The 14557-nt window shown below is 35.5% G+C and overlaps 1 protein-coding gene across 1 annotated transcript; it reads left to right on the top strand.

Annotated features, from left to right (window-relative positions):
• The first annotated feature begins 4049 nt into the window (after positions 1 to 4049).
• Positions 4050 to 14123, top strand: LOC149822218 (uncharacterized). Its single transcript, XM_089980235.1, has 4 exons — positions 4050 to 4260; positions 4850 to 6813; positions 13413 to 13503; positions 13804 to 14123. The coding sequence occupies exons 1-4, from the start codon at positions 4050 to 4052 to the stop codon at positions 13980 to 13982; spliced, it is 2445 nt and encodes an 814-aa protein (XP_089836361.1). The 3' UTR covers positions 13983 to 14123.
• The last annotated feature ends 434 nt before the right edge of the window (positions 14124 to 14557 follow it).

The raw sequence follows: 14557 nt of genomic DNA, 5'->3' as shown, positions 1-14557 counted from the left end.
AATTTATACTATCTATCGATTAATCTAGCTATTCAACAAATAAAAGTTAACTCACGACACTTGATCAAAAACTATTTTTCATGAAAAAATATTAACCAAAACGGTATTCACTAAGTAAACAAACTAACTTGTTAATATAATCAAATTGGAAACGTTAGATCTAAAAAAAATGAAAATTAAAAAGAATAAAAATTACTAAAACCCTAATCGACTAACCTATACTTTTCTAATTAATTAATTTAACAAATGCTGAAAAATAAATAATCTGATCTAAACCTAAATCTGGAACTAAACTGAATTGTAAATCATGAAAGAAAAAAAATAATAATTACTCTATACTAAATCTATTGATTTGAATAAAATATTATTATTCTATACAAAAAATCAAGAAAATTGGCTAAACTACATTAAGCTATTTTATTTTATTTTTCTTTTTATATTTTTAGATGATAAAAATAAAACTAATCTAATCTATATGCAATAAATATTCAATGATTTGATGAACTGCATGACTTGATATGATGAACTACATGCAATGATATGATGAACTATATGCAAAAACTAAAACTATGAAACTACAGAGAGATAGGAGAGAAGAAACGTACCTTTCGATCCATTTTCGATGCAAGGGTTGAGAAAAAGAAAGTGATCTTACCTTCGAGCTTCACATATCTCTGATGATCAGGACAAGAAGAAGCCGACGATAGCAGAAATTAGAAGCAAGATGAAACAAGAGGGAAATGAAGAACCGAGTGAGGAACCAACTAAGAGTGAAACAAAGGAAGAAGAGAAGAGGGGGAGGGAGACAAAAGCCTGCATTTTTTGTGAAGGCAAAAATGTGGGCTACAGCTAAAAAAATAATATTTATACTAAAAATTCTAGGTTACATGATTTCTATGAAAGTCCAGTTAATTTTTAAAAATTCTAAAAAGGGCATTTCTCTAAAAATGTGTTTTCCAAAAGAAACTACTTCTAAACCGATTAAAATTAATTAATTAACTCTTAATCTAATTAAGCTATAACTTAAATAGTCTTAAACTAATCTAGACACTAAAAAATGCAGGAAAAAACTTGAAATATGTGATTTTCCTATATTTTCAGTTTCAAAGCAGCTTCTTGAAAATGTTGAAAAGAATGGGTTTTTAATACAATTTTTTACTAGATTATGCATAGAATAGTATAAATAAAATACAAAAATTATGCATGATCACCCATAATTTTTCAATGTAAAAATGATAAAAATATGGTTTTATCGGGTATGGTTCAGGTCTGGTTCATGTAGTTCTTATCAGGTCCGAGTATGTTTTTTTTTTTTATAGTGGACCTGATTAGACCTGAGTCTATACCTGATACTGTACCCTAAAAATTGAGTCCAAGTTTAATTCCACCTGGGTTCAAAACAAACCCGACTCGTTGACTTCCCTAGATATACATGATCTCTTTAGTAATAATCAACTTTTGAAACATCCCATTATAACATGTGAGTAAGTTTTTACATGGACTAAAAATTAGTGGCTTCAATATTTTACAAATTTTAAATCTCATAAAATCATATTTATTTAATAAAAAAAACATAATCCAAAAGTCAATTCTTAGTAAATGGATCATGCTTTACACATATGTGGGGTCTAATTCGTCAAACATGGCTTGGAATACTCAAAATCACTATTGTCCATACTTTATGGATGGTTAAGAAGAACCAATTCCATACACACACATATAGAGAGAGAGAGAGAAAGGAGAGTAATTCACTCCTTAGGCTCTCTTTTCTTGTTAGGTCTCGTTAGGCCCCTTCAAAAATCATAGTTTTAATATTTTTCTCACATCTAATGTCGTAGATGTGATTTATAGGTTTTGTTTAGTGGGAACCATCTTTTAGATTGTCGAAATTTGACCAATATACAGTTTTTTTTGGTGATCCAAAAATCAATGTCTATAAAGGCATCAAAACTTTTGATACATAAATTTGTTTTTTTTCATCAAAAAACATGATCCAAGAGTCGATTCCTACTAAATCAAGCTTGATAAACACATCTAACAGTTCAAATCTATCATAAAACATTTCAAACTATGGGGCCTAATGAGACCCCAAAAAAAAAGAGGGTTTAATATGTTTAGTTCTCATATATATAGAGTAGAGCGTAGCAGCTTGATGAGTAGGTGCTTGAGCATCTACTTAAACAAGCATATCGTTCATTGCACACTTGATAGACAGTCACATGTAAAAAGAAAAAAAACTCATCAAAAATGCTAAAAAAGATGACTTTTTGTGCCAAAAGGCTTTAGCGGCACTAAAAAAATGATGTGCATGCCATTATAATTTTGTATTGATGTGCACATTCCCATGTCTTTAGCGGCACTTTTTAGCGTTGCTAAAGGTTCCTGCCGAATTGGGACCTTTAGTTGTGCTTTTTAGTGCCACTAAAGGGTATTTTAGTTGAAAAACTCATTTTTGATGTTTTTTTTTGTTTTTGCACGTAACCATCCATCAAGCGCATGATGGATGGTTCACTTGATTAAGTAGGTGCTCAAGTACCAACTCATCAACAACTATACTCTCTCTCTCTCTCTCTATATATATAGTATAGGTTAATCTAACATTAAATTAGTTATATTTAGAAATAGATGCATTCAACCTTATTAAAAAATAACTAAAAACACCTTTAAAATAATGGCATTTTAAAAATACAAGGTTACTTTTTGAAGTAAAAGTGTTTAACTTTTACAATTCCTTCCAAGTTCAAAAGACTTATAATGCTTAAAAAAGTAACTATGCATTTTTTTAAATACAATTCTTTTATTCTTTTAAGAGTATTTTAATCATTTAAATAAGGTTGAATCCATTTAATGTTAAATACAACTAGTTTAATATTAGATTAACTTATATATTTAATCCATTTAGGCTTAACATTAGATTGATTCAACCTTATAAAAATAACTAAAATATACTAAAAAATAATATTTTTGAAAATACAGTTCTTTTAAGAGTATTTTAATAAGATTAAATCTATTTAATGTTAAATACGACTAGTTTAATATTAGATTAACTTATATATTTAAACCATTTAGGCTTATCATTAGATTGATTCAACCTTATAAAAATAACTAAAACACACTAAAAAATAACATTTTTAAAAATACAATGTTGCTTTTTTAAGTAAAAAAAAGTAACTTTGATAGCTCCATAAAATTACTTTTTTGGAAAAGGGGTTTAACTTTTAGTTTCCGTTCAAGTTTAAAAGACCTATAATGCCCATAAAAAGTAACCGTGAATATTAAAAAAAATATCATTATTTTAAAGGTATTTTAGTCATTTTGGTGTAAGGTTAATCCATATAAACCTAACTAGTTTAGTGGTAGATTAACCCATATATATATATATATAGTTTATAAATAAATTAAAATAAGATTCGGGTTATTTTTTTCATTCGTAAGACCCTTGTTTCAAACCATTGTTCATTTTAAATCTAAATTGAATCTATATCTAAAGTTGGATCTACTGTGCTAAGGGTTGAATCTGGGTCAATCATGACCCATTTGGAATCCAGCCCATTTTCAACCCTAAGATGGGAAGTAGGGTTGGGAAACGAGACAAACAGCCCGTAGGTCGCTTGTGTTCAGTTCATAAAAGAGTTTGTCTGAACTTGTGAAATAGGATCGGCAAACGAACATGGTTAATAGGTGTTCCACTTGGCTTAGCTTGTCGTCAACTAACAGTAAACACTTGCATTTATTTTATATCATAATTTGGTTGAAATGTTTGGCGTGAAAGCAATAGGTTGAGACAACTTTTAAACAATGTATGTATTTTGTGAAGGACCAGTTTGAGCTTGGCGAAATAGGTCTTAGACTCTAAAATTTATTTATTTATTTTTTAAATTTAAAATTATAAATGTTAAATAAACGAATCAATTCGAACTGGGCTCCCGAGCTTAGCTCAGAGCGAGCTTGGGCAGCCTCTGTTCGGGTCGTTTGGGGGAAAGAATGGCTTGCCATATCACTTCCTAAATCCCTCTCTCTCAGACACACCACTCCCCTTCCCTCCTCTGATGGAGACCCTTTCATCGGAGAGATTGATCTTCACTGTCCCCCTTTCTTCTTCTTCCTGTAGAGCACCAACCTCCCCTTTCAGTTTTAGACCCCAGTCTTCCCCTCTCCATAGAAGAAATCCTTGTGCCAAAATATGGAGACCCGTCGTCCAGAAGCCTTCGGCTTCTGCTCAGCCGAGTGCAATCATTGCTGATTTTGGTGGGTGGGCCGGTAAGCAAGCCTACATATACTCAGCTTCCGATCTCTTGAGTTGGGTTGGCTTTCGTCTGCTTCATAATTTGAATTCTTCCCTGCTTAACCTGCTGATTAAGCAATTGTGAAGAGGGATGCCCCTTTTCTTTTCTGGTGTTATTACGTCTCCTTGCTCGCTCTATCTTGATTAAGTAATTGTTCCTTTTCTGGGTTTTCTGCCTCTCCTAGCTCTCGCTCTACTTCTAAGTTCTCATTGTGGGTGGCCGACCGATAAAAAAATATGGGTGTTCAGTTCGTGGTTTTCTTTCCATCCCATGGTTTGCCCTTTTCAATTAGTCTTTTGATTTTTTTGTACGGTTTTTACTTTTCTTGCTAGATGGGTAGTTCTCCTTTCTCTTTTTTGCTCGTACTTCTTTGATACATTCAGTTAGAGGTTTGATTTCTCTAATCTTTTTTTCTCAAGATTAAAGGCGGCCTAGTGTTCAAAATTTCCCTTCAGCATGTTGTTGTTTTTATTGTTGGAGTAGCCGTGTGGTGTTCATTACCATGCGTAACAGGAATAAAGTAAATCATTGTGCTGATACAGAGCCTGCTTGTCCTGAACCAGATTCTGATGATTGTTTTGAATGGGACAACTTGGTTGCCGGCAACGTGTTTCATGATATGGGTACTTTTAATCTGCTTCAGGACTACATATTTTTGATCAATAAAGATGAAAGAAGGAACATTACTCTGTTCTTCCTGGGGTTTATTTCTGCTTTAGCTGTTTCTAGGTTTAAATCTTCATTACTGGCAGTGCTCCCCGTTTGTGTCTTCCTGTTTCTGACTGGTTTTTGTGTCGGTTATGTTTCTGGGGATTCACCGCAACATGTTAAGGTCAGAAACAGAAAGCTTTCCCGATCACAAGGTAGCTTTGACGGTGTTTCTCACGATAAAACTGGGAATCTCGGCAGTCTGATTAACGAATTGGATAGTAAGGTCTCTGGATTGGAGAATGCAATAAAAGGGAAGACAGTGGGCTACCTTGGAACTTATATTGAATCCATTAGATCTGTACAATTAGCGATTGAAGCATCTACACGCGATGACTGTGGACTTGTTTTGGCTGATCAACACTTGGATGAAGGCTATGTAGTAGAGATGTATTCAGCTCAGAAGCCCAATAGAAGAAGAAGCAAGCAGTTGTCTGTTGGTGTTGATATCATCCAATTTCTCAGGGCCATGCTTCAAGCGAATTTTTTAGGGTCAAAGTCTTTAAAAGCTAATTTGTTTCCTGCTCAGGTGCATGATGGTGCCAATGCACTTGAATCAGGTAAAGAGAAAGTAGACGCTGATTCCATGCCTCTGGTCAAAATGACACAAGACTCAATGAGAAAAATGAATTCCATGGGTTCTAAGAACGGAAGCATGGTGAGAGCTGAGATAGAAGGGAAATGTGCTGATCAAATGCTTGAAAAGACACAAGTAGGTCGCAGTGGTGGCATAAATGCTCGGGAACAAGTAATTTCTACTTCACAAGAGTCACTATATACTTTAGGTGTGTCACAAAACGTGCACACATGCACAGGGAGCACATTTTCTGGGAACAGCAGATCGTCTTCTTCTCAAGGGCCACAAGCTTCACGGGCAGCAGCAGATCCTGCTTTTGAGAACTCATTGCCAGAAAGCCATATTCTGCAAGAACACGATAGTAATGATGAACCTGGAAAAATATTAGAAAGTTCACCAGAAAATTTTGAGAATAACAGAATAAACACTAAGAAGCTGGGTGATCTACAGGAAAGTGGATTAAGAGCTTTGAAGGATCAGCTTCAAAGTTCTAAAAGGTCTAATCTCAGTCAATATCCTGGCAGAAACCAGCCCATTAGTTTTTATAATGAAGGCAAAGCTACAGCTCAGCATGAACATTATAATAATTCTAGATTTCCAGAAGTTTCTAATTTATCTGGTTACAGACATAAAGTGAAGAACTTCATCTTTGAAACTGAAACAGAGTCTGTTGGTCTTGGTTATGACCTTAATTGCAGAGAAAACAACTTAAATTCAAAAGATGAGTCTAATATGGATAATGGAGCTTTAAACAATAATGTGCCTTCATTGTCCTTGATTGAAGAGGAAAAGAAATTCAAGGTAAGTTTGAATGAGGGTGTCCTCCTTCTAAATGAAGCAAAAGAATGCTTAATGAGCCAACTTGGTGAGGAGGAGGCTGAAAGGATACTGACCAGGTCTGCAGACCTACTCTCTAGAGCAACAGAGATGAAACCTACAAGCTTGTTGGCTATAGGTCAATGGGGAAACACATTGCTACTCCATGGGAAGCTCAAGTTGAAAATAAGTCGTGAACTTCGAACTGTCCTATCAAGCAATGACTCCTTGTTTGGTGAAAAGAAATGCAGAGAAAAGATCATCTTGGATCTTTCAGATGTCTGTGAAGAATGTGAACAACTTCTTGTTGAGGCTGGAAGAAAGTACAGAATGGCCTTAGCAATCGACAACAATGATGTACGGGCTCTTTACAACTGGGGACTTGCATTGTTTTTTCGTGCCCAGTTGATTGCAGATATTGGACCGGTAAGCTTTGTGTTTTTCTGGTACTTGCATCTTAAGGCCAAAGGATGTTAGTCTGTTATTTGACTTGCTAATGTGGCATCAATAGACTTTGACACTTCTTAAGGATTAGAGATCATGAAATATCGTACTTGGCTCCATTTGTTGGAACTTTGAAATCTATGATGAAAGTCACAAGAATTTTGGTCCCAAATATTGACAGATGTAAATATAAAAAGAAATTAATAGATATTAGCAAGAAGACAAAAAGAAGGAAGAAAAATAAAAGAAAGAAATGACAATAGAATACAAGAATATTCTGTAGAGTTAGTAAATAGGGGCTTTATGTGGTGGTGAATGTTAACCCAAGTAGCATTATGGATAGAACTGAGTGATATTTGAAAGTGTACTTTTCATTCTTCCATATTGTGTTATTGGACATGAGAATCAAGATCCTCTTTCTTATCAAATTGATATCAAATGATTAGTATGGATCTATTTAAACTAATGTTATTAAAACTAGCAACAAATGAGATGGCCACAAGCAGTGTTATTAAAAATGCGCCTCAAGGTGCAAAAAGCGCACCTTGCCTCAAGGCGCAAAAAGCCCGCCTCGCCTCAAGGCGAGGGCCTTTGTGCCTTGAGGCGCAAGTATAAAGCGCAATACCCCTGAGGCGTGCGCCTCATAGGCCTTGAGGCGAGGCGCGCCTCGGATTGAGGCACACACGCCTCGGATTGAGGCGCACACGCCTTGATTTATTTGGCTTCCAAGCCCTTATCTCACACCGTTTTCAAGGGGAAGGCTTAAAGGCTTCTATATTAGTGATATCTCCATGTATCTCCATAGCAATAAGGGCGAAACACGTTGCATTTCACAATCGTTGCAGGCCAACATACTTCCAAGATCATTAACCTCTGTAACGGTTTGAACGCTGGAACGTTGGAACCGATTCTCAATGATATGGAGCACGACCCAGGGTCTGGCTCAACATTGCCAAGTGGGTATTCAAAAGTCCAAAATTCGTTCATTGGATAAGGCTCTCATGGACGAAATATGGAGGAACTGCAATTACGCGGTGCGTCCAACAATAGGTAGGGCAGAGGGAATTATAATGGACTAGCACGAGGATTTGGTTGGTCTGTGGTGAATTTGGGAGATTTCTCAATTTTCATTCTTTTCCTGAATGGTGATCCTTTATCGTTCATCTTAACGACAATCTATGAACAATGCATAAGTGCCCGTAAAGAACTTTTTTGGAGGGAGATTGAAGAGGTTGCTCGAGTATTCACCCCCACAAACTTTGAACTGTTGGTGTGGAGGGTGACTTCAACTCACTCTTGATAGTTGACGATTCCAATGGTGTGCAACAATACACAAGGAATATGCGGAGGTTTGCTAAATTTTTTAGATTTCAAGTCTATCTGATATGCCTTTCCAGCATTAAAAAAAAAATTATAGGCTTAATAATCTGATACGTGTGTTTGACAAAAAGAATAATTATGTAGAAATCCCTACTTTGCATGTTTTCGGTTTTGATGAATTTTTGTATTAAGGATATTGACAGAAATTTATTTATGTTAAGTTCTATAACAGGATATAGATGTATTAAGTCTAATGACAATTTTGAATTTTTGTATTAAGCACATTGACAAAAAGTGATCTATGTGTTAAGTTCCAGGGCAGTTTTGATTCTTTTTAGAAAAGAATAATTCGTTTGTTTTTTGTCCACCAGGATGCTTACTGATATTCTATGCTGCAGTTCTTGCGCAGAATAATTCGTTTATTTTTCTCATATTTTTTTCAGTATTTATTTGAGATTTTTTATTTCTTGTTGGTTGTTGCTTCATCAATAAAGATTTTATTTATTTATTTATAATTTTAGATATTTTTTATAGTTTTTTTTAAGTTTTTAAAAAAAAAAACTTTGAGGCTTACGCTTTACACCTCGCCTCAAATTTTGGTGGAGTGCCTCGCTACGCCTCAACGCTTTTCACAACACTGGCCACAAGTGTACCGAGGAAAACAAGTAATGACCACTTGCTTATTGCTAAACTCCAACCCTCCGCATCTACTTGGCCTGTCTGCTCCCTCTGACTTTTCTTATCTTGAAACATCTCCATACCTTTTTTCCCTATTTACTGTTTTTAAGGTCCTTTGAGCAATTGCAGCCTGATTGAATTCCTCATGTTGACCTCTCAACATCAAAATGTGATAAATCTCTCTCTCTCTCTCTCATATGTACACACACTCTCTCACACACACACACATTGAGTTGGGTTTCATTGGTGATGTTTATCAGTCATGGGACATCATACTTGAAATAATCAACAATAACAACAACAACAACAACAACAACAACAACAACAACTACGCCTTCATCCCAAAACAATTGGGGTCGGCGATATGAACCAAAAAAGAAAATCATTCTGGGTCTTCCACGTGAATCCTTCTCCTCTAATCATTTCTATCCAATGCCATGTCCTCGGTGAGGTTTAAAGCATTCACATCCTTACCTATCATCTCCATCCAAGTCTTCCTAGGCCTACCCCAACCTCTTTTAACTAATATATTTTTCCATTTCTCTATCCTTCTAACTGGAGCATCATTAGGCCTTCGCTGAATATGTCCAAACCACCGTAAACGATTCTCTCTCATCTTATTTTCAATGGGTGCAACGCCTACCTTCTTACGTATCTCCTCGTTCCGAATCTTATCCTTTATTGTATTTCCACACATCCATCTAAGCATACACATCAACTACACTCATTTTTTGAATATGATGTCTCTTGGCAGCCCAACATTCCGTACCATATAGTAAAACGGGCCTAATAGTCATCCTATAAAACTTTTCCTTCAACCGCAATGGCATTCTACGATCGCACAACACTCCAATTACACTTTTCCATTTCATCCACCCAACCTTTATCTTATGATTTACATCTCCATCAATTTCTCCATACTTCTGAATGATAGATCCCAAATATTTGAAATAATCATCCACTAGTATTTCTTGCTCACCAAGCTTCACTACACTCCCATCACTACTTCGTTGCTTACTAAACCGACATTCCATATATTCTGTCTTACTCTTACTCAACTTAAAACCTCTTGCTTTCAATGTCTGTCTCCATAATTCTAACTTAGCATTAACCCCAACTCTAAACTCATCAATCAAAACCAAGGTTTTAAAACCCGTGACTCGGAACTCGACTCGTTCTTTATTGACTCGTGACTCGGCAGGTCAACTCGGTGACTCAGACCGGGTTTTGTTAACTTTTGATTTTAAAAGAAAAACAATATATAATTTGTCTAAAACCATGTTTTTGAATTAACATAGTCTCCAAATGTCGGTAAGAATATAAAAACAACTGCAAAGAGCTATAGAGGTTTGCTTGAATAATTGAATTTGATATCTATACAAGCACTTTGACTAATTCATGACTTGAATTAGAGGATTTGGTCACCATGAGTTCAATCTGCTACTACCTAAGGTTCCTAAAATGACCAATCATATATGCTAGCTTGTTTTAAAAGTTTTGATTCCCTCTCTAACAAATCCATAAATGTAAAACAGGGATATATGTGCATATTGAAAGTTTACAGAATGCCCAATATCAACATAAATAAGCAATTTTCTCTCATGTATAAAACTATGCAGGAAATATATTAATGGCACAACTATAAAAAGACTACTAATATTTGAATATGTACAATGCTTGTTCACATAACAAATGGATGATGAAACCTAAATGTGACTTCCCATAGGCACAATTGACCTCCCATATATATAGTGAGAATCATTTCTTTAAAATATTTTGCTAGAATAAGTTGATAACACAGGGTGAACAGTAGTTCGAACAACATGGCGATTTTATTCTATGGATTTAAATGCTTTTTTATCTTTAAATGCTTTTTAGTTTCTTTTTTATACAAAATCTGGGGGTAACCCTTGTTAAAATATATGTACTTATATATTTCGAAACTGTAATTTGAAACTCAAAAAACAAATTTCAAACATCCCAAAACTCGCCCGAGTCAGGCCGAGTCAAGCCGAGTCAGGCCGAGTCAAGCTGAGTCAGGCCGAGTCAAGCCCGAGTTTTGGCAAACCGAGTTTGCCTTGCTGGGTTGACTCGTTGGAGGGGCGAGCCGAGCCGAGTCAGCGAGTTGACTCGGCGAGTTTTAAAACACTGATCAAAACAATATCATCAGCAAACAACATACACCACGACACATTTTCTTGAATTGATCTCGTAAGCTCATCCATCACTATAGCAAATAGGAAAGGGCTTAAAGCAAATCCTTGATGTAACCCAACCGTTATAGGAAAATTGGTTGTCACCCCTCCACAAGTGCGAACATTGGTTACTACTCTTTCATACATATCTTTAATTATACTAATGTACTTGAGAGAAACACCTTTCTTCATTATTGTCCACCAGAGAACGTCTTTAGGTACTCTATCGTATGCATTCTCCAAATCAGTAAAAACCATATGCAAATCTTTGTTCTTCTCTCTATATCTCTCAATAAGTTGTCTAAGAAGATGTATAACTTCCATAATTGATCTTCCATGCATAAAACCAAATTGATTTTCCGATATCATGACCACCTTCCTCAACCTAGACTCAATCACCCTCTCCCAAAGTTTCATAGTATGACTCATGAGTTTTATACCATGATAGTTTGTGCAATCTTGTATATCACCCTTATTCTTATATAGAGGCACCAAAGTACTCTTCCTCCACTCATTAGGCATCTTATTTGTCCGCCAAATCTTGTTAAAAAGATTTGTCAACCATTCTAAACCTTTCTCTCCTAAACATTTCCAATCCTCGATAGGTATACCATTTGGGCCAACTGCCCTTCTTGATTTCATTTTCTTCAAAGCCTCTGCATTTTCTTTCTTTTGAATCTTGCGCATGAAGTCACAATTCATCTCATGAAAAGGAATGGAGAAGTCTTCAAGATCCTGACCTTGACTTCCATTAAATAGCTTATCAAAATAATCTTTCCATCTCTCCTTAATCTCCTCATCTTTGACTAAAACCCTTAGCGTTTCATCTTTGGTACATCTAACCATACCCAGATCCCTCGATTTCCTATCTCTCATCTTTGCAAGCCTATAAATATCCTTCTCGCCCTCTTTGGTATCCAACTTGTCATAAACCTTCTTATATACCTTATCCCTCGCGTTTCAAACTACTTTTTTAGCTTCTTTTTTTTCTATCATATACTTATCCAAATTCTCATTATCATGACTCTTACTTAGATTTCTATAACACTCTCTTTTAACCTTAATAGCTAATTTGACATCCTCGTTCCACCATGATATATCCTTACCTAGCGGTGCACCGCCTTTAGACTCACTCAATACCTCCTTAGCCACCTTTCTCATGCCACCCGCTATCTTATTCTACATTGATTCTGAATCCTCTTCGAGACACCAATCAGCTTCCTTAACTACCTGCTCTACAAACATTCCTTGTTTAGCCCTTTTCAGTGTCCACCACTTAATTCTAGGATCTATCCTTTGTCTATCCCTTTTGCGGCATTGTCTAATTCTAAGATCTAAAATTATCTCGGTATAACCTTACAATCGATGCAACAACCTCTATCTCTCTTTCTAAGTAGGAAAAAATCTATCTGACTCGTATTAATCCCACTTTTAAATCTATCTGTCTCATACTTGAAATAATAAATAAACAAATATAATGTTAGATATCCCCCCTTCTTTTTTGTTATAGAAAAGATTGATGTGAGAGAGATGATCAAACTGGAAGAAAAAATTTGGAAAAATAAAAACAAATAATGTGAACAAAGAAGTGCAAAATCTAAAGTTTATGTTCAAAGTAGATAAGCATGAAAAGTTACTTTCAGAGAAATAACTCATACTCGTGTACAGCTTATATTGGTACAACTTTTAGCTATACATATAAGCAAACACATAGTTGCATTGTTATGATACACTCTAGTGTATCGCATATCAGGCACACCAGTACCAGATACTGGTGCAAAACTCATCTCAAGTATCAAATGTTTAAGAAACTCATCCCAATTACTTTAGAAACATGAACCATCTTACATAGAAACATGTTTCTATTACATTATAAATGAGTATCAAGTTAGTTTTTATTAGCATTTTTGCATACAAACAACAATTTCATTTTATAAGGACACTACTTTTGTTAAGATTTTTAATGTTGTACTTTATAAAAAATATATTAGACAATAATGATTGATTACATATTAAGTTTAACTATTTCAATTTGTAGGCATCTCTATAAAAATATGTAGTTCACATCAACTTTTTAGAATCTTGTACCAATTTTTTAGAATATCAATATTTATTAGAAACTCTTATTGATATTTTTCAGAATCATATCAATATGTGTTTCAAATAAAAACATACCTGAAACTTTTTAAGCCCTCACATGCCCATACCCGTTTCTGGAAACTATAAGCAAACACAATCTAAATTTCTGTGGTTGTGTGCTAATATAGCATTCCTAATTTAGCTATTTGCTGTTTTCCTTATGGGACTGTCAGCAGTTTTTGTAGTAACTTTAGCATTGAGCTTGGTTGGTTCCTTTGGATAAATGATAAATTGCTATATGTTGTTCAGGAGGCAGCTTATGATGCTGACAAGGTGTACTTAGCAGCAATTGACAAATTTGATTCCGTGCTAGCAAGAAGCAATGCGTATGCAACATCTGGTGCACGCAGTTTACATCTAACATTTTCTGTATATTGGGTGAACTTCATTGTTGCGTTTGGTCTTTGCTGAAATGCGTATTTGTTTCCTTCATTTTCTGTATATTAGCTTCAGAACATGTTAAGTCACATTGGGTGGTAACGTAAAAGATTCTTTTCTAATGCTTTCTGCGTATGATTTTTGTATTTGTCAAAACTCACAAATTTCTGTGAAGTTTCCACCATAGATTCCTGTGGGTTGCTTCAGATTCCAGATTAAGCTGGCTAAATGTTTGATTCTCAATTGAATTGTTTCCTTGCAGCTTTGTTCAGGTGGGGCATGGCGTTGCAGCAAAGGTCCCTTCTTCGGCCTATTGGAAGCCGAGAGAGGACAAAGTTGTTACTTCAAGCAAAGAGACTCTTTGAAGATGCACTTAGTATTGACTCCGGTCACATTCAGGCAAGGGAATCCCTCTCCTTCTGTATAGATGAACTCCGATAGGTATTTTTGTTATGACAAGTTTCACATTTGTTTCTGCCCTCTTAAGGTAGCAATTTTTCTTCCGAATTTGCTTGTGCACACTTTCATGACACTGAGGGCCCAATAAATGATATCTCTTCCCTCTAGGGGTATTTTAGTTCACATTAGCATTGTAATGGTTTTTGTTTTAAGGCTGCTTATTATCAATCATAATCTACAGAAGTGACATGAACATGATTAAACCATACAATCTGACCTTTAGCCACGGCTAAACCGCGGCTAAATATCAAAGATGGTCGTGGCTAAAATTTACTACTGGCGGTTATCACCCTGGGCAAGTAGCCGTGGCTAAAGATCAAAGATGGTCGTGGCTAAAAATTATTATTGGCGGTTATCACCCTTAGCAAAGGGCTTGTCGCTAAAGGTTTTTGCCCATGGTTTGGGCCGGGGGCTAAGGATTAACCATTGGCAAAATTTGTCGTGGCCAAATATTGCACACCTCATACATGATATTCAGCCACTACTCAAGCATATATATACACACACACACACACACACACACCCCAACGAGGCCTCCACTCGTAGGAGCAGATAGT

Source organism: Nuphar pumila, chromosome 11, assembly GCF_984573655.1.
Source record: "Nuphar pumila chromosome 11, dmNupPumi1.hap1.1, whole genome shotgun sequence".
In the NCBI taxonomy this organism is placed as follows: Eukaryota; Viridiplantae; Streptophyta; class Magnoliopsida; order Nymphaeales; family Nymphaeaceae; genus Nuphar; species Nuphar pumila.
Note: the sequence above shows the minus strand (reverse complement) of the source record. Positions and strands in the feature narration are given on the sequence as shown.

What these genes read in the sequence shown, in the direction of transcription:
- LOC149822218 (XM_089980235.1), top strand. Translation starts at nt 4,050, where the DNA reads ATGGAGACCCTTTCATCGGAGAGATTGATCTTCACTGTCCCCCTTTCT. An exon ending in TGATTGCAGATATTGGACCG is followed by an intron (nt 6,814 to 13,412) that starts GTAAGCTTTGTG and finishes TATGTTGTTCAG; the next exon opens with GAGGCAGCTTATGATGCTGA. An exon ending in CAATGCGTATGCAACATCTG is followed by an intron (nt 13,504 to 13,803) that starts GTGCACGCAGTT and finishes GTTTCCTTGCAG; the next exon opens with CTTTGTTCAGGTGGGGCATG.